The following is a 24,170-nucleotide window of genomic DNA, read 5'->3' as shown; positions in this document are numbered from 1 at the left end:
ACAATTTCATGCTCCCAACTTTTTGGGAACAGTTTGGGGATGGTCCCTTCCTGTTCCAACATGACTGCACACCAGTGCACAAAGCAAGGTCCATAAAGACATGGATGAGTGAGTTTGGGATGGAGGAACTTGACTGGCCTGCATAGAGTCCTGACCTCAACCCCATAGAACACCTATGGGATGAATAAGAGTAGAGACTGCGAACCAGGCCTTCTCATCCAACATCAGTGCCTGACCTCACAAATGCGCTTCTGGATGAATGGTCAAACATTCCCATAGACAAACTCCTATACGTTGCAGACAGCCTTCCCAGAAGAGTTGAAGCTGTTATAGCTGCAAAGGGTGGGCCAACTCAATATTGAATTCTAAGACTGGGATGCTATTAAAGTTTATGTGCGTGTACAGGCAGGCGTCCCAATACTTTTAGCAATAAAGTGTATTACCATTTAAAAGTAGCAATGACATCATCACTATGCTGTACATATCCTGTGCAGAGTGCAGATCTGTGGGAAGGGCTCAGCGGGCAAAAACTACAGGAGGGGGCGGAGACAAGACCAGTCACCCTGCAGAAGGAGCAAGAGCAGCAGTGACCGGTCTTTATTACAGGAAGCTCCTGCACAGAGGAAAATGCAACAGTTGTTTAATGCCAAACTAAGCATCATTTGCACAAGCGGGTGAAGAGTGGTAAAAAAAAAAAAGGTGTGCATTTTCTTCGCCCCCCACCTACCTTGCCTAGTCACTAATTAACATGGCCAGTGCCAATGCTAGTACACATCACTGCAACCCCAGGCCGGTGAAATTTATACCACCTGATGCAGTTGGCAGGTGGTACCACCTCCAAATGCGACCCATTTAAGTGTATGGGGCCATGCTACAACCACAAGTGAAACGATTGGCTCACGGTTGCGTCCCCAGCAGAGACCACCTTCCATCTAAAAGAGTACCTACTGCACAAGTCTGGAAGAAATACAAAAAGCACACCAAGAACCAAGATTCAAGTAAGAATACACAGGATGAATGTATCGCTTTAACCACTTGCCGACCAGCCGCCGCAGTTGTACTGTGGCAGATTGGCACGGCTGGCCGAAACTACGTTATGTTACGTCGCTTCACCCTGTGGCCACTAGGGGCCCACTGCTCACCCTGGAGCCGATGCGAGTGGCTGGCGGTCACGATCACTGCCGGGCTCCTGCGATCTTTTTGGGGTATATTTATTATAGAAAAAAGTCAAAAATGTATTTTTCAAAATTGTCACTCTTTTTTTGTTTATAGCGCAAACAATAAAAACCGCAGAGGTTATTAAATACCAGCAAAAGAAAGCTTTATTTGTGGGAAAAAAGGACGTCAATTTTGTTTTGGTGTAATGTCGCACGATCGCGCAATTGTCAGTTAAAGCGACGCAGTGGCGAATCGCAAAAAGTGCTCTGATCAGGAAGGGGGTAAAATCTTTTGGGGCTGAAGCGGTTAACTGACAATTGCGCGATCATGCGACGTTGTACACAAACTAAATTTATGTCCTTTTTTTCCCACAAATAGTGCTTTCTTTTGCTGGTATTTTATCAACTCTGCGGTTTTTATTTTTTTCGCTATAAACAAGAAAATAGGGTACATTTTTAAAAAACACAATATTTTTAACTTTTTGCTATAATAAATATCCAAAAAAAAAAATTTCTTCATCAGAAATGGCGACCGGACATCAGCGGACATCACTACCACCGGCCTTGCGCATCGGCTCTGGGCATGCCCTCTAGAGCTCTTAAAGTGGACGACGTACACCTTAGGCGATTCGCGCAGCCGTGCCAACCTGCTGCAGTATAATGACGGCGGCTGGTTGGCAAGTTGTTAAAGGAATTACACAAATAAAACACACTACAGGTAATATTCACAATGGCTGTGCAAATGCTGAGGCCTTCCCACAGGGAATTTTTAGAAATGGACCCTTTTGTGCCTGTTACTGCTGATTGTCGCTGCTGCCTGTGGAATTAGTCATCGGTGGCCCCGAAACGTGGCATTGTTTGGTGGCAAACAGTGATCTTCTTTGTAATCCAAAGGTGTGCTGGTGATACTTTGCTTTTCTAGCAGGGTGACAACAGAGTAGAACAATTAGGATGAAAAGACAGAGCGTTGTCACCCTATAACAGGAAGTGCCTTCATGGCAGGAGCACCAGGTATTATTTTGTTTAGCAAAAGCAACAAATAAAACATTTTGAAAAAGACGTTTGCATTTATATTGCCTTGTTAAAACTTATATCAGATTTTAATGATTGGGTTTACATCTACTTTATCTTTTTTCAGAAGAACCTCTTTAAATACTTATACTTTGTGCAATTTCCGCCGGTCGCGACCGCTGTCTTTCACCTCTCTCATTAACATGCCGGAGTCGGCACAATAATGGGTAATGAATACATGATTTATGAGAGGCAGTCAATATACTTGATATACCGTATGATAAATTGTGAATGTGTGACCCTGATACTTCACTGCTGCGTAAAAATCAACAATCAAAGGAAAATCTGTCACTCTGCCAAGCTGCCGGGATCAGGCGTTGGCCGGGCGCTAGACAATCAAATCACTGGGTCTAGCACAATTAGCCCACAGTGATAACCAGTTATATGTTTTTTTCTGCAGGATAAAGCAATCTTTCCTGTGGCGGCTCATGCTCAAAATTTTTGGGGGGGTGCAAACAAACTGAAAAATACTGAACCCCCACCATCAATTGCAGCCTCACTGTGCCCATCAAATGCAGCCATTGTGCCCATCAAACGCAGTCACTGTGCCCATCAAATGCAGCCACTTGTGCCCATCAAATGCAGCCATTGTGCCCATCAAACGCAGCCACTGTGCCCATCATATGCAGCCACTTGTGCACATCATATGCAGCCACTTGTGCCCATCAAATGCAGCCACTGTGCCCATCATATGCAGCCTCCTGTGCCAATCAATCATATGCAGCCACTTGCCCGTCAAATGCAGCCACTTTCCTGTCAAATGCAGCCACTTGTGCCCATCAAATGTAGTCACCGTGCCCATCAAATGTAGTCACCGTGCCCACCGACCCCCCCCCATCCTTCGATCAGGGCACACTCTCTGCGCCATGAGCCCACCCTATTTTCAAACCTATTTGAACCTCTGTCTCTAATCAGGTGGTGCAATTGATAATAGCACATGCTGTATCATTAACAGTCCATTCACACCGGAGCAACAAGACTTCCAGCACAACTTTGGGAGGCAACTTGGACACGACTTGAGTGTGAATCACAGCGCGACTTGGGGTGACTTAAAACATGACTTAAGTCGCCCCCGGGGGCGCTCTCTTGTACCCCCCTCTTTTCCTGCAACTTACCAGGTTGCGTGCTCGGATAAGGGTCTGGTATGGATTTTGAGGGGGACCCCCATGCCATTTTTTTTTTTTTTGGTGCGGGGTTCCTGAGGGCGACTTAAAGTCGTGTTGTAATTTAAAAAAAAAAAAACGGCATGGGTTCTCCTCCAAGAGCATGCCAGGCCCTTCAGGTCTGGTATGGATTTTAAGGGGAACCCCACGCCAAAAAAAATGGTGTGGGGGTCCCCCTCAAAATCTATACCAGGCCCTTCAGGTCTGGCATGGATTTTAAGGGGAACCCCAATGCCAAAAAAAAAAAAAGGCGTGGGGGTCCCCCTCAAAATCCATACCAGACCCTTATCTGAGCACGCAACCTGGTAAGTTGCAGGAAAAGAGGGGGGGACAAGAGAGCGCCCCCCGCCTCCTGAAGAAGACCAGAAGATGAAAGAAGAAGACTTTAATAAAGGACTTGTCAAAAACTGTCTCTTGTCATTTTTAACACTTTTGTCACTTTTTTGGTGAAATGGTAGGGGTACAAACACAGGGGGGAGGCCGGGATCTGGGGGTCCCCTTGTTAAAGGGGGCTTCCAGATTTCGATAAGCCCCCTGCCCCGCAGACCCCCACAACCACCGGCCAGGGTTGTGGGGATGAGGCCCTTGTCCTCATCAACATGGGGACAAGGTGCTTTGGGGTGGGCTCCAAAGCATCCTCCCAATGTTGAGGGCATTTGGCCTGGTATGGTTCAGGAGGGGGGGCACTCTCTCGTCCCCCCCTCTTTTCCTGCGGCCTGCCAGGTTGCGTACTCAGATAAGGGTCTGGTATGGATTTTGAGGGGGGGGCCCCACTCCATTTTTTTTTTTGCCGTGGGGTTCCCCTTAATATCCATGCCAGACCTGAAGGGCCTGGTATGGGTTTTGAGGGGGACCCCCATGCCATTTTTTTTTTCTTAATTTTTTTTTTTTTTCTTGATGCTAACATGACCTGTGTGCAAATAGCCTAAAAAAAAACCTCATAGAAGTGAACCCAGTAGGCCAAACAGGGAGAACGCGAGCCCAAACCAACATAATGGCCCTGTGATGATGACTGTATAAGACATATCAGAAAATAAACCTCACTACCACAATGTATAACTATAGTGACCGACTGAATATATAACTATAGTGACCGACTGAAAGCAATAAATATATACTGAACAAAAAGTGCAAGTGTATGTCAATATTAGCATAATATATGCTAACTAGGAGGGTGCTACGCTAGCAAGTCCACACAACCGTGCTGCAACCACATGCATTACGTCCTTCTTTCGGTTTTCCTATGCCTTGTTAACTTTCTTTACTGTAGTTTAATTTTCGACTTTGGTAAGTGTTTCGTTTCCTCATGTTTTTTTTTTTTTTTAATATGGGGGAACCCTTGAAATAACTTTCCAGTTTCAGGACCCTATCTAATAATGACTAGATACACAGCTCATGGTACATTTGCATGGTGGTTAGTTTGAATAATGTTCTTTACACTTGTAATCATTTAGAAGAATCCCCCCCCCCAGGGCTTGTTTGCACATGTGGATTCGTGGTGGAACACTTTTCAGAGGGTATTTGATAGGTAGTTGATAGGTGATTTGTCACCTTCTCAGCACCAGTTTTAACCCTGCAAGCCCATACCACAACCCCATGTTGTTGCACGTGATTAAAGGCCAGTTGTGGCATGGCTGTCCCTGCTGGGAGAATGCAGCGATTATTGCTAGCGGTTCTAGCCACTGGCAATAATCGCATGAAAACTCTGACAGGCTAGTTGTACCCAAGTCATACAACAATAGAATTTGATACAATCAGCCTGCCCATAGATGGTTTGAATCTCAGTCGGTTCAAGATTTCAACCATCTATGGCCGGTTTTACAGATAGAGAAAAAGATCAATGGTGTCAGTTGTTACTCATCTGAGAGGCAGAAATTGGTCATTGCTCAAGGAACCCCTGGCAACCTCTGGAGGAACAAATAAATACTCTTGCGCATAAGCATAATGTCCAGTGGATCTAATGTTCAAAGGATAATTCCTCAGGCCTCGCTGGCCTCCAGAATAGTGGTATCCTAGCAATCAAGAGAGGGAATAAAGAAAAGTGGACACACCAGCCTTGTGCATTATCCTTTTGTAAATTTATTTGAAAAAACTGATTAAAAACTACTCACAACATTTGAAGATAATTTGTTTTGTAAAAGCCTCCAAATGGTGGCAGTCAATCAAGGTACAACAGTCTCCAGATGGTGAAGGAGAGGACTTAATGACCACTGTTGGCTGACGTGTTTCGAAGACTCTGAGGAACAAGGTATCCCTACGAAACATGTCAGCCAGCAGTGGTCCTTAAGTCCCCTCCTTCACCATCTGGAGACTGTCGTACCTTGATTGACTACCACCATTGGTCATTGCTCAAGGAACCCCTGGCAACCTCTGGAGGAACAAACAAATACTCTTGCGCATAAGCGTAATGTCTGGGTGATCTAATGTTCAAATGATAATTCCTCAGGCCTTGTTGCCCTCCAATATAGTGGTATCCTAGCAATCAAGAGCGGGAATAAAGAAAAGTGGACACACCAGCCTTGTGCATTATCCTTTAGTAAATTTATTTGAAAAAAAAAAAAAAACTGATTAAAAACTACTCACAACATGTGAAGATAATTTGTTTTATAAAAGCCTCCAAATGGTGGCATTCAAAGGTTCTGAGGAAGAAGGTATCCCTACGAAACATGTTAGCCTTAAGTCCTCGCCTTCACCATCTGGAGACTGTCGTACCTTGATTGACTGCCACCATTTGGAGTTTTTTACAGAACAAATTATCTTCACATGTTGTGAGTAGTTTTTAATCTGTTTATACAAATACATTTACTAAAGGATAATGCACAAGGCTGGTGTGCCCTCTTTTCTTTATAACCTCTGGAGGAACTCTGGTTGAGGAAGGCTGGTATAAGGTCTCCTCAAAGAAACCAACCTTGCTGAATTTTCAGTTTGTCTCTGCTACAAGAGCAGTTCTTTTTCTTAAGTCAACTCCTTATCAGAATGTTACTAAACATAAAATAGTTCAGATCTTTTTAGGTAACAGGTTCCCTATGTGATAGAACAATATAAAATTAAAGCGACTTGCAAGCGTTGAAAAACCTCACTCCAAAAATAAAATCTGAAGCTGAATTCAGGTTTTTGAGTTTTTGCTTAAAGCGGGGTTCCACTGCCTACAACTTTTTTTTTTTGGGACAATGACAAAGATTATAAGATTATATGATTTAGGGTCCTTTCACACGGGGCGGATCAGTGCTGATCCGCCCCGTGGATATCCGTTTGCTCAGCGGGGATCACTCCGTCGATCCCCACTGAGCAGGGAGATGACAGGTCCGTCTCTGCACACTGCGCAGGGACAGTCCTGTCACAGCGCTGCTCTCCCCTATGGGAGATCGGATGACGACGGGCCGCAGTGTCCGTCGTCACCCGATCCGATCCCAAAAGGGGGTCCGTTTTTAAATTAGTACATCTACATAATCATCATAAGCTATTGTATTAAAATTGGGTGGAGCTCCACTTTAATGTGTTTTCTTTTGAAATCAAAAATACATTAAAAAGCTTGTCAATGCACATTAACCACTAGACGACCAGCCGCCACAGTTATACTGCGATGGGTTGGCTCCCCTGGACAAATTGCGGTAGGTATACGTTGGCCGCTTAAAGACCACTAGGGGGGCGTGAATGCGTGACGACGGAGCCGATGCACGTGCCCGGTGGCTGCGATGTTCGATGTGGGCCCGCGATTGCTCCTGAGAGACACACAACGGAGGTCTGTCAAAGTAAACCGACAGATCTCCTTTCTGTCACGGGTGAGGAGACGCATCTGTTGTTCATACCAAGTATGAACAGTGATCGGTCTCCTCCTTCATGCAGTCTTATTCCCCCACAGTTAGAATCACTCCCTAGGACACACATTTAACTCCTTGATCTCCCCCTTGTGTTAACCACTTCCCTGCTAGTGACATTTATACAGTAATCAGTGGCTATTTTTAGCTCTGATCGCTGCATAAATGTCAATGGTCCCAAAAAAGTGTCAAAGGTGTCTGATCTGTCTGCCGCAATGTCACAGTCCCAATAAAAATCGCAGATCTCCACCACTACTAGTAAAAAAAAAAAAAATTATAATAAAAATGCCATAAAATTATCCCCTATTTTGTAGACACTATGACTTTTGTCCAAACCAATTAATATACACTTATTTCAGTTTTTTTAACCAAATATAGAAGAATAAATATTGACCTAAACTGAGGAAGAAATTTGTTTTTTTTATATATTTTTGGGGGATATTTATTATAGCATAAAGTAAAAAATATTGTTTTTTTTTCCTCAAAATTATCACTCTCTTTCTGTTTATAGCGCAAAAAAATAAAAATGACAGAGGTGTTCAAATACCACCAAAAGAAAACTCTATTTGTGTGGAAAAAAAAGGACATCAATTTTGTTTGGGTACAACTTTGCATGACCGCGCAATAGTCAGTTAAAGTGACGCAGTGCCGTATCGCAAAAAATGGTCTGGTCAGGAATGGGGGCAAATCCTTCCGGGGCTGAAGTGGTTAAAGCTGAAAAAAAAATGTGGGCAGGTGGGCCCACTACTGTTCATTTTTCCTAGGGGATGAAGAACAAGGTGATACACTTACCTGTTTCCTTGCTACTACAGGCATTAATATCTTGGTTGGAGGTGTTTTTATTTTTTTTAATAACTTTGCCATTATCCAAACAAACATAGAAGTGTGCAATGCTGAAGAGGTAACCCACCGTAGAGGTAAGTACCAGTGTCTTCTTTTGCAAAGAAGCATTTTTTTTATTTTTTTTTAAGCGAAAGAGCTGCTTTAATTTCTATTATACTATCACTTATGGTGAAACTGTTAGCTCAAAAAATATTGTAGTAATACTACTAAATGCCAGTTTATTTATAGTTTAATTATCTTACTGTCAGTTTATAGATTTCTACATATTCTGAATAATGCCTTATGTCTGATCTTCACTGTTGATTATAGAGCAATTCCAGGCAAAAGGCGAAAACATTAGGTGAGCTATTTTTTTTTTTCAGAGCCAGTTCCGTGGTGCAGCGCTTGTCAATTCCTGTGAACAAAAAAAGTAAACTATGAAATCGCAGCACAGAAAAAAAGCGCACAAGGGTATCACTGAGGAAGAGGAAGGGTCTGCATCCCTGATCCACCCTGGGGTTCAACACTCCTGACAGGGGAATTGTACTCTTGGTCTCACTAGGACCCTGCTCTTTAGAGACCTTCTGAAGTTGATCCTCCAAGTACTTTGTGAGGGCTTTCCTGAAGAGACCCCTGTTTGAGGACAAAAAAGTGACCCAAAGGATAGGTACATATCCTCTACCACATCAGGGCAGGCCCCAAAAAACCTGCACATACAGTGCACATAGTGACATATAATCACACACATAGGTTGGACTTGATGGACTTGTGTCTTTTTTTTTCAACCTCACCATGTGTAAGTGCCTGTGATAGATACGCTAGGCAGACCTATAAAAATAGCTCCAGTCTAGCCAAAAGACCTGCAGAAAAGCAAAGGTGAAATGCATGTAGTGCCAGTGGAACTCAGTGGGGCCCCAAACCCATAAGGGGTTCAACACTCCTGACTGGGTAAATGTACTCTTGGTCTGACCAGGACAAAGCCAGGTGGACCCTGCTCTTTAGAGACCTGCTGAAGCTGATCCTCCAAGTGCTTTGTGAGGGCTTTCCTGAAGAGAGACCCCTGTTTGAGGAAAGAAAAGTGACCCAAGGGGTACATATCCTCTACCCGACATCAGGGCAGGCCCCAAAAAACCTGCACCCTCCACCTCTGTGAATAAAAAAAAGAAAAAAAAAAGACATACAGCGTAAGTGCCTGTGATAAATACGCTAGGCAGACCTATAAAAATAGCTCCGGTCTAGCCAATAGACCTGCCGAGTGCAAGAAAAGAAAAGGTGAAATGCATGTAGTGCCAGTGGGGTCCCAAACCCATAGTGTTTTTCTGGCATCTCTGGGATGCCACCCTAGGGGGCACATCAAAGGGAGGTCATTGTCCCTTCCAGCCTATGGCCAGACCAATGCAACCCCATTCCTATCAGAAAGACATTACCTTTAAGGGAGAGTTTCTGCCTTCAACCGGGGACAAGCCTGGAAAACCCAGTCAGATTCAACCTGGGAGGAAAAGGATCCCTTCCACCATACATTAGGTGAGATACTGATCCAGTAAACACTACAACCAATGGTGCAACAATAGCCATAGCAGCCCACGCAGCTACTATGGAGCCCAGCCGTGGGAGAGGACCCTATGAGGGAGGCTGTTGAGGCAAAATTACATACATAAAATTTGTGTGGATGTTAATGTAGCACTACCCCCACAGGGGCCACTAGTGACTGGTTCCCCTACTCCTGCACAGCCAGGCAACACGCATTCTCCGCTTGCATCCAAACATCCCTTGGCTTGGTTTTTATGTTTAGGGGTAACAACTTGGATGGGGCGAAGGGAAATATGGGATGCCCAACTTAAATCAAAGAACAAAAAACAGGGACAAATTCCTCCCTATGTACAAGTCCTTAAACTGTCCTCCCTTCCATACACTGACAGTCTCTAAAGAAAAGAAAGCAAAAGCTCCTTAAGGACTAGGAACTCTAATGCCGCGTACACACGATCGGAAATTCGGCCAGCAAAAGACCGTTTTCATCGGAAAAATGTGACCGTGTGTATGCTCCATCTGAATTTTGCTGGCCGAATTTCCACCAGCAGAAAATTGAGAGCATGTTCTAAATTTTTCAGACGGAAAAAGTTTCAATCGGAAATCCCAATCGTCTGTAGCAATTCCGATGCGCAAAATTCCTACTCATGCTCGGAAACAATTTGACGCATGCTCGAAAGCATTGAACTTCATTTTCTTGGCTTCTCGTAGTGTTGTACGTCACCGCGTTCTTGACGGTCGAAAGTTCAGCAAACTTTTGTGTGACTGTGTGACCGTGTGTATGCAAACCAAGTTTGAGAGGAATTCCATCGGAAAAACCATCATAGCGAGAATTCCGATTGTGTGTACGTGGCATTAGAAAGTGTTGTAAGATGCATACACTCCAACTCCACAGTAGACACTGGTCCCAGTTCTACTGACTGCAAGAAAGATTTAAGCTCAATGCTGTCTTCCTGAAAGGCTTACTTTATGTGGCAGTCTTTCCCCTTGTAAGTCCCTGACTGTACTGATGATGCAGATTCCTTTTTAAACCACACTACTGTCAGGATCCTATCAAGCCAGCCCAAGCTCCAGCCTAAGGCAGAGTACCTCCCCGCAGGGGTTCCCCTCTAAGTCTCCTCAGCACTCCATCTTCTACCTGACTTCCCTGCCAGTATGACTCCATATCCATATTTAAGGGCCCCCTCAGCCTCCGTACCAGGCCCACTGCCTGAGATTTGCAGATCAACCCTCCTGGCCTCCGCCCACTAACTTCTAGAAATGTCTCCTAATTTTTAGAATCAGGGGCACCTGCCTATATGAGTCTGACCTGCAATAAACTCATGACCCAGATTCAAGACTCATTTTACCCTGAGCCAATACATTTGCCTGCACTATTCTGGTAGCACGCTAGAGGGTGCTACATTAAGATTACACATATCCAGTACTGTATAGTTTAGCGCCAATTTACACCAATGCTGCAGTGCTACTAAAGGCAGATTAGAATGCTAGAAAATGAAGGTTAAAAGTTAATTTCCTGCACTAATACCCTCCTCTTACCTGATAACTTTTATCTTTAGCATGCATCCCTAGTAGTGTACTGATTATGCTGACCACTCTATGACCACCTGTCCTGTTTTAGGCATGCTCTGTGGTAGTATTCTAACAGTTGAAACTGCCAGGTGCTACAGAAAGAAGTAGGATGATGGCTATGATTAAGGCTAACAGCCAAAATGCGTAAGGGCTGTCATTTTTGTACTCCGCCTGCAATAATAAGCACGGGGCATGTTTTGACAGCAGCATTTTCCTTTCTTTCAACAGGGTGGCGGTCATGGGGCATTGTGATTGACATGGATCTGCATCGCTGAATGACATGATTGACAGAGAATTTATATTGAGGGACATTTTTGGGGGATTTTTTTTTTATAAACATTTAACTTTTTAATGCTAGGTTACAACTTTTATTTTAGTAATAAGTGGGGGTACTATGCACCTCATACTCACATGGAGGGGTGGGATCTGGCTTCCCACTCATTTTTAAAGGGGGCTTCCAGATAGGCCCCCCACCCGCAGACCCCTATAACCCTTGGGCCAGGGTTGCGGGGGAAAGGCTTTTGTCTTCATCAACATGGGGGCAAGGTGCTTTACAGGGGAAGCCCCTGGCAAGTCGCTTGCCCCCACCATGTTCAGGGCACGTTGCTTGCTATAGTTCAGGAGGGCACCTGCCAGCATCCTTAACAACCATTGACAATGACATCCTTAACAACCATTGAAACCTCATACTCACATGGAGGGATGGAATCTGGGTTCCCCCTCATTGCTAAAGGGAGTTTCCAGATAGGCCCCTGCCCACAGATCCCTACAACCCTCGGGCCAGGGTTGTGGGGAAAAGGCCTTTGTCTGCATTAATATGGGGACAAGGTGCTTTACAGGCGAAGCCCCTAGCAAGGCGATCTCCCCCACCATGTTCAGGGCATGTGGCTTGCTATAGTTCAAGAGGGAACCTGCCAGTATCCTTAGAAACCATTGACTTTGACATCTTTAACAGCCATAGAAACCTCATATTCACATGGAGGGATGGGAACTTGGTTCCCCCTCATTGTTAAAGGGGGCTCCCAGGTAGGGCCCACACCCACAGACCCCTACAACAATGGGCCAGGGTTGTGGGGAAGAGGTCTTTGCATTAATATGGGGACAAGGGGCTTTACAGGGGCAGCCCCTGGCAAGGAGCTCTCCCCCACCATGTTCAGGGCACGTGGCTTGCTATAGTTAAGGATGCCGGCAGGTGCCCTCCTGACCAACCATTGACAGTGGGAAGCTGTCATGTGTAATAGCAGAAGTAATACTGCTATTGTACATGATGTTCAGCTTGCAATGAAAAACCAAACCTTGAGCTTATTCCTAATCTTAAGCATAGTGGGGGTTTAATGTAATTAGAGACTACCAAGATTCTATTGCTTTTAATTAAGATTAGTGAGACAAAACCATTGTGCAGGACTACTAGACAGGAAGCATAGATCTTCCAAGCATCTTTGCTTCCATGTACACATAAAATGATGAGCTCTACATTAATACTTACAGGTATTCCCTCTTTATAAGTCACTAACACAAATTCATAGGATTGATCACACTCACATATACAGTACATATTTACAATCTTTATTCTCCCTTTAAATATATTCCATCCTCTTGCTGTAGCCGCAACCCTGCAGCCTTTTTTTAAAGCAGCCAACAGTCTCCTTTCCAGGCCAGTGCTAACGCAATGATGTCTCAGATCTGCAACACACTCTCCCCATCTCGTTATGAATCAGTGTTAACCTTTTTTGTACTGTAAATTTATGCACATTGCCAGAACTGGAAGAAAATTAAAAAAATTCAGCTTTAATGTATTCGGTGGCAGACAGGTGTCCTCACACAACACATCCTACTTTATATACTCCACAATCCTCATACTTTATTTCATTTCTCTTAATTAACTCATTGGTAGGCTTTATTTAATTTCTCTTGATTGACCCATTGGTAAGCTCTATTTTTCTTAAAGTGGACCTTCAAAAAATTTTTTTTTAAAAATCGCCCATTGCATTTCTCTTTCCCCCGCCCCCTTCTACCACAGGGTAAAATAGCTGACCTTTTTGACCTCACTTTTTGATCCAGCTCACCACCCTTGCTCCATTTTTACCTAGGGAAGAATGATGTGCCCTGGCTCCTGAAGCCTCCTGGGATTTGCATGTACCTTATCTCAGGAGACTTCCACATGCTGGAGGAGGACAGACCTGGCCCGCATCACCAGGGAGCCCAGCTTAAAAAATGTCACAGAGGAAGATGGTGGCGTGGGGCCTGGTGCATGGTAGCCAAGCGGTGGATCACAGCAGGGCAGTGTTGGATCAGCTGGGAGAGTGAGTATGTGAATTCAGGATAAAGTGTAGGGAAAACAAAAAACAAATTGACAAAGGGGGAACACAGGGTGGGGTGACGAAGTTCTACTTTAAAAATTCAAAATTAATATACACGCTAGCAGTTTGCGAATTGAGTTTTATGACCGGTGAGTAGGGAGGTGCAGCGTGGTGCGACGCCAGATGCAGTAACAGAACTGTCTTGTAATGGTAATTCAAACAAGTACAACTGCCCGGTGGGAGGTCAACCTGACCGGGCACACTCACATAAAGTTGCAGTGAACAGTGAATTAGCAGGTCTCATATGCACCGACATTGTCTGTCTTGAGGGATGGAATACGGCCTGGCCAGTGTCTGCCCAAACAGGGAGGCTTCCAGGAAGGTGAGCGTGTCCCTGCTCTTCCCCTAATCATCTGAATCCTTTCTCTACAACTAAAACCTTGTACACAAGATTGGATTTTCCGCAGACAAAACATGAGACTTTAGTCGAACGGCGTTGGCCAGAAACTTGTCTTGCATATAAACGGCAAGGAATTGTCGGCCAACAAACATGAATGTAGTGATGTACTACGTAGCTTTTCAGCTCTTTAGTGCCACCCTCTGGGCACATTCTGCATGTGTGTTTGTACTTTGGATTTTTGTCTGACAACAGACATTTGTCCGCGGAAAATTTATAAGCCTGCCATCCAACATTTGTCTGCGGGAAATCCAACAATTGTCCGATGGAGTGTGCAAACGGTCGGATTTTCCGCCAACAGCCTGTCATCACACATTTCCCGTTGGAAAATCCAATCGTGTGTATGAGGCTTAATACTGCTAACAAACAATGGGATAATTTGGCGCAATCTGGATGAGGCTATGCAATATAAACAGGGGTGGGAAGGGGGTCACTGGAAAGAGCAATAAATCAAGTCCATAAACAAATAGTCAAGGATATTGAATATGCTGTCTTATGAAAGCCGCCGGCTATTACAGCTAGAAGAAACTCTGGAACATAAAATAAGACAAAAAGAAGTGCCTTCTAAGTGTAGCAATAGGACATATAATGGATTAAAATAATTATGGAAGCAATCACAAACAAGCGATTATTTCCAGTATAGTGTATAGGGCTTGCCTGCGCTGTCCCTGTTGTTGGTAGGTGATGTGGCTGTCCATGTTCTGGCCACACTGGTGGTTCCCAGCGCTCCTGGAGATCAGCGACGCACAATACACAAAAACGTCACTTCCAGGTACTGAGTCAGTGGGAGATGCGCACGTTTGGAGCATGCACGTTCCTTCCTCAAGCTCTGCTCTCTTGAGCTACCAGCGCGACTGGATCTCGGACAGCCACATCAGCTATCAACAGCAAGCAACACCAGGCATGATTCCGGGACAGCGCAAACGATCCCTATACACTATGCTGGAAATAAACGCTTGTTTTTTCTCTTATTTTACAACTAATACTGTCCCAGACAGATGGATGACCTGTCCCTACACTAACCACATGCGAAATGCACACCAAGCCTGGGAGCCAGGGTCTTAAATAGATTCTGACTGAAACAAGATGGCCACCAGAGTCTTATGGGGTGGCTGTATCCAATTGGATAGCTTTCCCAGTGACCCAGGAAATCATAGAGAAGCCATGTTCTTCTTGACTTCCTCTCCCTCTACAATGCCGCTGCAGTTGAGCGCCACCTGCAGTGGAGAATGTAGACTGCACTTGCCTACAAGCAATATTTTACTTGGTAGTGTCCATGTTTTTGTGGCATACATAGGTATTCACACCTGTCAGACTCTTGATTGGGCTTATGTATTGTTAGATTTACTGTCAGTAGTGATATACCATACTGTGTGGTGCATCTTCCTGCATTCTGTTTTTTTTTTTCATTCCATATATGTGTTATACTTTATTCTAAATGGGAAAAAGTATGAGTACACCACTGCAAATGTTTTAGTCCAGGTGTTTCCAGTTGGAGTAATGCTATAGCACGCAAAAACATAGATGATTGTGCAATTTCAACCTTGTAGCAAAGTACTAGTATGACTGTGTCCCTGTAGACAAAGCCAGCTCCTTAAAGCGGGAGTCCGCCGTTTTTTGTTTTTTAAAAGCCAGCAGCTACAAATACTGCAGCTGCTGACTTTTAAAATAATGACACTTACCCGCCCAGTGCGCCCGCGATGTCGGCACCCGAAGCCGATCTCTCGATCGTCTCTCGGGTGCTGCCGCCGCCATCTTGGGTATGGGAATCAGGAAGTGGAGCCTATTCGGCTTCATTTCCCGGTTCCCTACTGCGCATGCGCGAGTCGCGCTGCGCAATAAGGATGGTCCCCGCTGTCTCTGGGATCAGCAGGCAGCGGGGGACCTTCGGAAAGGGGCGTAGATTCTGCGGAAAGGGGCGTAGCTTTTGCAGAATCTACGCCGAAAGTGGGTGCAGATACCTGTACTGTACAGGTACCTGCACCCCCTACCTCCTGAAAGGTGCCAATTGTGACGCCGGAGGGGGGGGGGGGGGGGTTCCAATGAGCGGAAGCTCCCCTTTAGGGTGGACCTCCGCTTTAAATTTATGGTTTGATGAGTTTGGTGTGGAAGAACGTGAGTGTCCTGACCTCAGCCCTACTGAACATCTCTGGGATGAATTGTAATGGCAATGGCGTTTCAGGTCTTCTCATCCAACAACAGTACCTGATCTTACAAATGTTCTTTTGACTGAATAGACAAACACATGTCCACAGCCACACTCCAAATCTTGTGGAAACCTTCCTAGAACAGTGAAGGATGGTTTAGCTGCAACTCCTTATTAATGCCTATTGTTTTGGCATGGGATGTCCTACATGTTCATATAGGTGTGAGAGGGCAAGCATCCACAAACCTTTGAGCAAACAGTGTATCTTTAGAACATTCCCAGGACAGTTACATTATGAGTGTAATGAAGGCCTCTTGAGCCCCTCCCTAGGGAAAGAGAGCCTTGACTGATGGGTGCATGGCTAGGTACATGACAAGGGAAAGGATTGGTTGGGACAGGTGGGATGGGATGGGCCTGAGCTCAGGAAATTGTGTGCCCCAGGGAATTCTGGGTTTTTTCAGAAGAGTCGTTGGAAGAGCTGCCCACCCTCCCGCCCCCCTTTTTCCTATGGTATGTCACAGCTTACTGCGGTTTTCTTGACCTTGCCAGCAGTTCAAGTTGCTGTAATGGGCTATGCCCTTGAATGGAAAATTGGAAGTAGGCTGTCTGGTTAAGTGCTCACAGTACAACTGTGACTGGCACTGGTTAAATATGTTTACATGTTATGTGGTGGAATTTAATAAAGCTGTGGCCTTGCCCTTCCCAACCTAATGGTTGTAAGTGTCTTATCTTAGTGGGGTAAAGGGCAAGGGTGCTGGGGGATTTGATCCCTTGGTGTTACGTTATTTGGGATCTAAGCCCATGAATTCACATTTCTTCTGTCACCTTGTAGACCTTTGCTTCTGAGATCAGCTTCCACTGCTCCCCACTAATATTTTCCCATTTTTGTCTCATTCACTACCATCTTCACCTAGCTATAGGAAGGCTTGATGTACGTGACTCTCTCTCTGTTTTTGTAAACCAAACCTACCAGAGCTGTAGCTTCCTAGATTGTGCATGTTAATATTGCTTTATTTGATGTGATTTCTCATATGCAGAGCTCTGAGATCCTTCTAGGGTGAAAATCTATTAAACAGAGGAAAGTTTTAACTTTCTAGACCAGTGGTCTCCAAACTGTGGTCTGGGGGCCAGATGCAGCCTTTTGCTTGCCTTTATCTGGCCCTTGGGACACTTTTCCTGCAACAGACACCAATGGTGGGGCATTATTCCTCCCACACATACAAACAATGAGGCACTATTCTTCCAACTAAGACCAATTATTGGGGCATTTTCTACTCTCACTGGTTACAGTCGGGCCCTCCTAAAGCCTGAAGGACAGTGAACTGGCCCTTTGTTTAGAACGTTTGGAGACCTCTGATCTAGAGCCTGAATGATACCTCTCAAAAAATATGGAAGGAAGGGCGAAGAACTAAAGGACTGTATTTGCAAACATGCTTTATTTGAATAATAGTGAAGGAACTAATTTGAGAGAAAGGTACATATTCTACAAGTTCCTATAGGTGTGATGGTCATTTGTCCACAAACATTTCGCCATATAGAGTGGGTTTGCTAAACACTTCCTGGGCTGGATTATTGACAGTGGATCATAATATGCTGTAGGATTTTTAACCACTTGACGATCGCCCATAGTACATTTACGGCAGGTTGGCAGCACAACGACCTACCTGTACGCTGCAATGTACATCCTGTTTTTTGGGCGCACTCTCTGCTGACCTGCACTGTGATTGGACACATCAAGAGTTTGTCAGCAGCATACAGCCAATGATTATGGCTGTATATCAGCTGATCAGCTCTGGCCAATCAAAACACAGACCTCTGGTGTTTGTATACAGAGGCTCTGGCTAGATGGGTCTCGAACCTCGTTCTTCACCTCCGGCAGCTTCTAGTATACTGTGGACTAGGGACTCGGGAGGGACTCGGGAGGGGCGTCTGTGCCCAGAAGGCACCGCTTTCAGTACATTTACTTGCCTGTGTACTGAAGCCGGTGACTGCCTGGCACAGACACCCCCCCCCCCCTCTATTCCACTGTATAGCGTAAGTAAAGAGAGTTTTGGGGCAGCTGCGTGTACTCCACCAGACAAGCCACAGAGCTGCTGGCCAAAGATACAGAGGGAGGGTCCGGGAATCGCAGCCGCCCATCAGATCAACATCACAGATCAAAGAATGCAAACTAAGGTATGTATGCTATTTGCGGGCAGCGCAGGCTCAAGTGGCAGCTGCTTTGGGCTTTACAACAATGATTGGGCCCGGGCAGCTCCTCTTTTGCCCCACGTTAAAGAGGGCTCTGCTCTTTGCAAAATGAAGATTTATTTCATTTACTAAGCTCTGGAGCCACTGCACATTGCAAAGTGCCCAGTCTATTTGCCTTCAGTAAATCAACTCCTGTAAGTTGCTGAACACTGCAATTGCTAGTATAATCTGTGCGGATCAGTATCTTTCTTGATCATGATCAGAATTGTACTAGTGTCGCTAATAGAAAAGTGTCTGTTAGCAGGATCAGCCCTGGACCACTGCCAGCACTTGTGGCATGTAGCAGAGTATATTTCAGCCTAAATTTATGAAGAAATTTGATTTTATTGGATATGTATAAAATATAGTTTTCTTTTTTTAATTTTCGGTCATTTTTCATTTATACAATAAAAAATAAAAGACCCAGCGGTGATCAAATATCACCAAAAGAAAGCTCTTTTTGTGTGAAAAAAAAATGATATGAATTTACTTTGGGTACAGTGTTGCATGGCCGCACAATTACCAGTTAAATTCGTGGAAAGTGGAAAATGGATTTACCCGCCCTGGCTCACCTCCGTAAAACATGCAGTATGAGAAGAAATGGCTGCACACCACAGCCGGTCCTGAGTCCTTTGATTAAATATCTCCAAGCATGACACAAATAGGACACTGACAGCTGTTAATGGTTGATGCGTTTCACACAAATGTTGTGCCTAATCATGACTCCTGTTTGTGTCATGTTTGGAGATACAGTAGCACCTTGGTTTGAGAGCAACTTGGTTTAAGGACGTCATATTTTGTTTGGGTGCAACGTCGCACGACCGTGCAATTGTCAGTTACACCGACGCAGTGCCGAATCGCAAAAAGTGCTCTGGTAAGGAAGGGGGTAAATCCTTCCCGGGGCAGAAGTGGTTAATTAAAGGACCAGCCGTGGCGTGCAGCCATTTCTTGTAAAAGTTGTACAGCGCTGAATAGCGGAAAAATGCTGCGGGGGGTAAAACCTTCCAGTGGTCAAGTGGTTAAAGAAGGAGGAGCAGCAAAAATAAATGTTTAAGAGCCAAGGAAAACATTTATATTGGTGAAAAAAATTCTGCATTTACTGCTAAAATCTTCCCCAAACCAGAGTCAGACTTTAAAAGAACGCCAACTGCTCCTAAATGAATTGAAGGTTTTTTCCGGCTTGAATGTGCTTTTAATTTCACGTATTCATCGAGACTGCCGTACGCACTTTATCTTAAGAAGGCGACTCCTTATCTAGAAGTTGCAGGTTGCCTTGCAAAAATAAGTAACTAGCCTGTTTACCTAGCTGGGGACAATAGCGCGGCCCCTTTTTTTTTAAAATAAATGTCCCCCGAGACATGGGGGCTATACTGTGCCGGTGACATCTAGATGGAGAAGAGAGAGACTGGAGTGTGGGAAATGATAAACATATATATTGGCATGCACCTAAGCTTCCATGCCTGACACGTTTCACAGATTACACTCTAATGCACTGCCGAGATAATAGGACCGCTGAAATAAGTCGTTAGAATTTCCATTCACATTGTCACCGCGTTCTTACTTGCAAATTCTTTACCAAGATTCGAAAAACACAATGATCTCCTCGCGTCTGTGGCCACAGAAAAGCCTACCTGCCTCCCAGACACAAGGCATCGATTTCCCTATTCACTGGAAATAATCGCATTTTTTTTTTTTTCTTACAGCATAAAGCAACGCTTTGCAGCTTAAAGACACAATTAGTAAAATGAATGTAGGGGAAAAAAAACAAAACCTTTTGTCTTTTGTCTGTTGTTCGCAGAGATTTCTGACGTCGTTTTCCTCCTGTTGCTTCGCTGGCTGCTGCTTGAAGCTGCAATAATAATAAAAAAGCAGACGTAAATATATGTTATTAATCAAATTAATATGTATTAAAGCATTCCTGTAATTAAAACATTAGAATTTTTTTAAAAAAATTAAAAGCTTCACATTATTTTGTCCACCCCACTCACTTAAATTAAGAAATTCTGAAATTCAAAGACTATATGGCTAACAGTATGTTGTAGCCATCCCTCCTAATTATTGAGTCAAGGGATTTCCAATGGAGGGTACTGTATTAAAGCATTCCTGTAATTAAAACATTAGAATTTTTTTTTTAAAAATAAAAGCTTCACATTCTTTTGTCCACCTAACTCACTTAAATTAAGTAATTCTGAAATCCAAAGACTTAATGGCCAACAGTATGTTGTAGCCATCCCTCCTAATTATTGAGTCGAGGGGTTTCCAATCGGTGGGTACTGTTATTACTACAGCACACAAAGACATTTTATGTTTAATCTCATTTATATTAAATTTTTATACATTTTTGTAGCAATAATATAAATTAAATTGACAAAACGTTGCCCGTGGTTCCAAACTCACAATTATCTGTGCATGTATTTCCGTTTCAAAATTATATACATTAAAATATATCCTACAGTACAAGGATATGGATAATGTACATATCACTTGCTGACCGCTCTATAGCAGTTTTACCATACCTCCCAATTTTATGAGATGGGAACGAGGGACACCTATCAGCAAAAGTAGGTAGTCAGAGGACACACCCCTGCCACACCCCCTTAAAGAAGAATTATACAAAAAAAAAGAACCGTTAAACCCCAAAGTGTTTTTTTTTTACCACTACTATTCCTTTATAATGACTTATGAAATTTACAAAAGGAGCAATTTAGATATTCACGGACAGTTGGGAGCTATGGTTTTACTGTGGCAGCTGTGCGCAGGATCATGTACATTTGTTGCTTACCAGTTAAAATCCGTAAATTTTTTGCTCGAAAATTACTTAGAACCCCCAAACAATATATATATATATATATATATATATATATATATATATATACAGTGGTGTGAAAAAGTGTTTGCCCCCTTCCTCATTTCCTGTTCCTTTGCATGTTTGTCACACTTAAGTGTTTCGGAACATCAAACCAATTTAAACAATAGTCAAGGACAACACAAGTAAACACAAAATGCAATTTGTAAATGAAGGTGTTTATTATTAAAGGTGAAAAAAAATCCAAACCATCATGGCCCTGTGTGAAAAAGTGATTGCCCCCCTTGTTAAAACATACTATAACTGTGGTTGTCCACACCTGAGTTCAATTTCTATAGCCACACCCAGGCCTGATTATTGCCACACCTGTTCACAATCAAGGCATCACTTAAATAGGAGCTGCTTGACACAGTAAGGTCCACCAGAAGATCCTTAAAAGCTACACATCATGCCGAGACCCAAAGAAATTCAGGAACAATTGAGAAAGAAAGTAATTGAGATCTATCAGTCTGGAAAGGGTTATAAAGCCATTTCCAAAGCTTTGGGAATCCAGCGAACCACAGTGAGAGCCATTATCCACAAATGGCGAAGACATGGAACAGTGGTGAACCTTCCCAGGAGTGGCCGGCCGCCCAAAATTACCCCAAGAGCGCAGCGACGACTCATCCAAGAGGTCACAAAAGACCCCACAACAACGTCCAAGGAACTGCAGGCCTCACTTGCCTCAGTTAAGGTCAGCGTTCATGCCTCCACCATCAGGAAAAGACTGGGCAAAAATGGCCTGCATGGCAGAGTTCCAAGGAGAAAACCACTGCTGAGCAAAAAGAACATCAAAGCTCGTCTCAATTTCTCCACAACACATCTTGATGATCCCCAAGACTTTTGGGACAACATTCTGTGGACCGATGAGACAAAAGTGGAACTCTTTGGAAGGTGTGTGTCCAAGTATATCTGGCGTAGAAGGAACACTGCATTTCATAAAAAGAACATTATACCAACAGTAAAATATGGTGGTGGTAGTGTGATGGTCTGGGGCTGTTTTGCTGCTTCAGGACCTGGAAGACTTGCCGTGATAAAAGGAACTATGAATTCTGCTGTCTACCAAGAGATCCTGAAGGAGAATGTCCGACCATCTGTTCGTGTACTCAAGCTGAAACGAACTTGGGTTCTGCAGCAGGACAATGATCCTAAACACACCAGCAAGTCCACCACCGAATGGCTGAAGAAAAACAAAATGAAGACTTTGGAGTGGCCTAGCCAAAGTCCTGACCTGAATCCTATTAAGATGTTGTGGTATGACCTTAAAAAGGCCGTTCATGCTCGAAAACCCTCTAATGTAACTGAATTAGGACAATTCTGCAAAGATGAGTGGGCCAAAATTCCTCCAGGACGCTGTAAAAGCCTCATTGCACGTTATCGCAAACGCTTGGTTGCAGTTGTTGCTGCTAAGGGTGGCCCAACCAGTTATTTGGTTTAGGGGGCAATCACTTTTTCACACAGGGCCATGATGGTTTGGATTTTTTTTCACCTTTAATATTAAACACCTTCATTTACAAATTGCATTTTGTGTTTACTTGTGTTGTCCTTGACTATTGTTTAAATTGGTTTGATGTTCCGAAACACTTAAGTGTGACAAACATGCAAAGGAGCAGGAAATGAGGAAGGGGGCAAACACTTTTTCACACCACTGTATATATATATACACACACAAGGATATCCCTCTTCAAAGTTAGGACGTATATCGGCGTGCGGCGGTCCGGAAGTGGTTAAGGTGCACCAAAGTACGGTATAACATAATGCTAGAGAAACTGACATAAGACCAGCATTCAGCAGTCTCTGTCTTTATTTTCTTAAAGAGTAAGTAAACCCTGATGGGTTTACTTCCTCTTTCATTCCCTGCAAAGGTAAAGCATAATGGACTACTCTGCATCGCATAGTAGCCCATTATGTGTCACCTACCTGACACAGGAGCCAGCGAAGTCACCGCTGTCCCCTGTAGTACGGCGCATCCATCTTCTCGGTGGGTCTCGCCGCTCCACCGCTGTCATTCGGCGAAGCCGCGATGACGTCACTCCCGCGCATTCGCGCACAGGAGCCGCCACTCGCGGCATATCGCCGTTGACCGCGCCTGCGCGCCGCTGTCTACGGCGCATGCACCGTAGACAGCGGTGCCTGTCTTTCGGCAAATATCTCCTAAACCGTGTAGGTTTAGGAGATATTTCTTGGACCTACAGGTAAGCCTTAATCTAGGCTTACCTGTAGGTTAAAGTTGGTTGTAAGGGTTTACAACCACTTTAAAGTGGTGTTGCCACCAAAAAATAAAAAAGTGTTTAAAATTCTTTAAAAAAATAAAATAATAATAATTGGAAAAAAAAATAATTTTTTTTACTCGCCTCTAAATACCTGTTGCTAGGGAGTCCCTCGTAGTCTACCTTCTTCCTTGCCCGGGTTGGTGACATCACTTCCCCTCGCGCCGCACAGTCATCTGAGACCTGTCACGGGTCCCAGACGACTGTGCGGTGTATCACAGCGCCCTGCGCTGCTCGCGCATGCACAGTGGGTGCGTGGCTGTGAAGCCCCAGCCGGGTGCCCACAGTAGTGGAGCGGGGAACGAGGGGGGGGGCTTCGTTCCCCCGCATCGCTGGACCCTGGGACAGGTAAGTGTCCGATTATTAAAAGTCAGCAGCTGCAATATTTGCAATACTTTTTAGGGGTACCCCACTATAAGCAGTGATATTTATTCCCATAATCATTAATAATACATTTTTTCCATATTTCAGGCATTTTAGGGTGCTAACGACTCAATAATTATGCTATTAGATAGATTGTGAAATCTGGAGTAGATAGACGTGTTATCACTCAAAACTATCTATCTTTTGGGTCACAATGACCCTTTTCTGCAGGATGTAGCTTGAGCGAAACCGCAGATATTCAAAATACGGAAAGAAGGAAAGAGGAAAGAGAAAACAACAGTTAGACTAAAGTAAATTAGTGCATGTTGTATCTTATTTAAAGCAGTACTCTAAAGCAGTGGTCTCCAAACTGCATCCCATGGGCCGGATTTGCTTGCCTTTATCTGGCCTTTTGGTGCACTATTCCACC

The 24,170-nt window shown here is 44.2% G+C and overlaps 1 protein-coding gene across 1 annotated transcript in view; it reads right to left on the bottom strand.

Moving 5' to 3' along the window:
* The window catches only part of GFRA4 (GDNF family receptor alpha 4), a 667,916-nt gene that overhangs the window by 177,560 nt on the left and 466,186 nt on the right, over positions 1-24,170 (bottom strand). Inside the window, exon 2 of the mRNA XM_077478032.1 lies at positions 20,034-20,111. Coding sequence (XP_077334158.1) covers positions 20,034-20,111 — 78 coding nt within the window. The remainder of the gene's footprint in view (positions 1-20,033; positions 20,112-24,170) is intronic.

Source organism: Lithobates pipiens, unplaced genomic scaffold (assembly GCF_037356315.1).
Source record: "Lithobates pipiens isolate NorthernLeopardFrog02 unplaced genomic scaffold, aLitPip1_a1.2 Scaffold_13, whole genome shotgun sequence".
In the NCBI taxonomy this organism is placed as follows: domain Eukaryota; kingdom Metazoa; phylum Chordata; class Amphibia; order Anura; family Ranidae; genus Lithobates; species Lithobates pipiens.
This window is presented reverse-complemented; position numbering and strand designations above follow the sequence as displayed.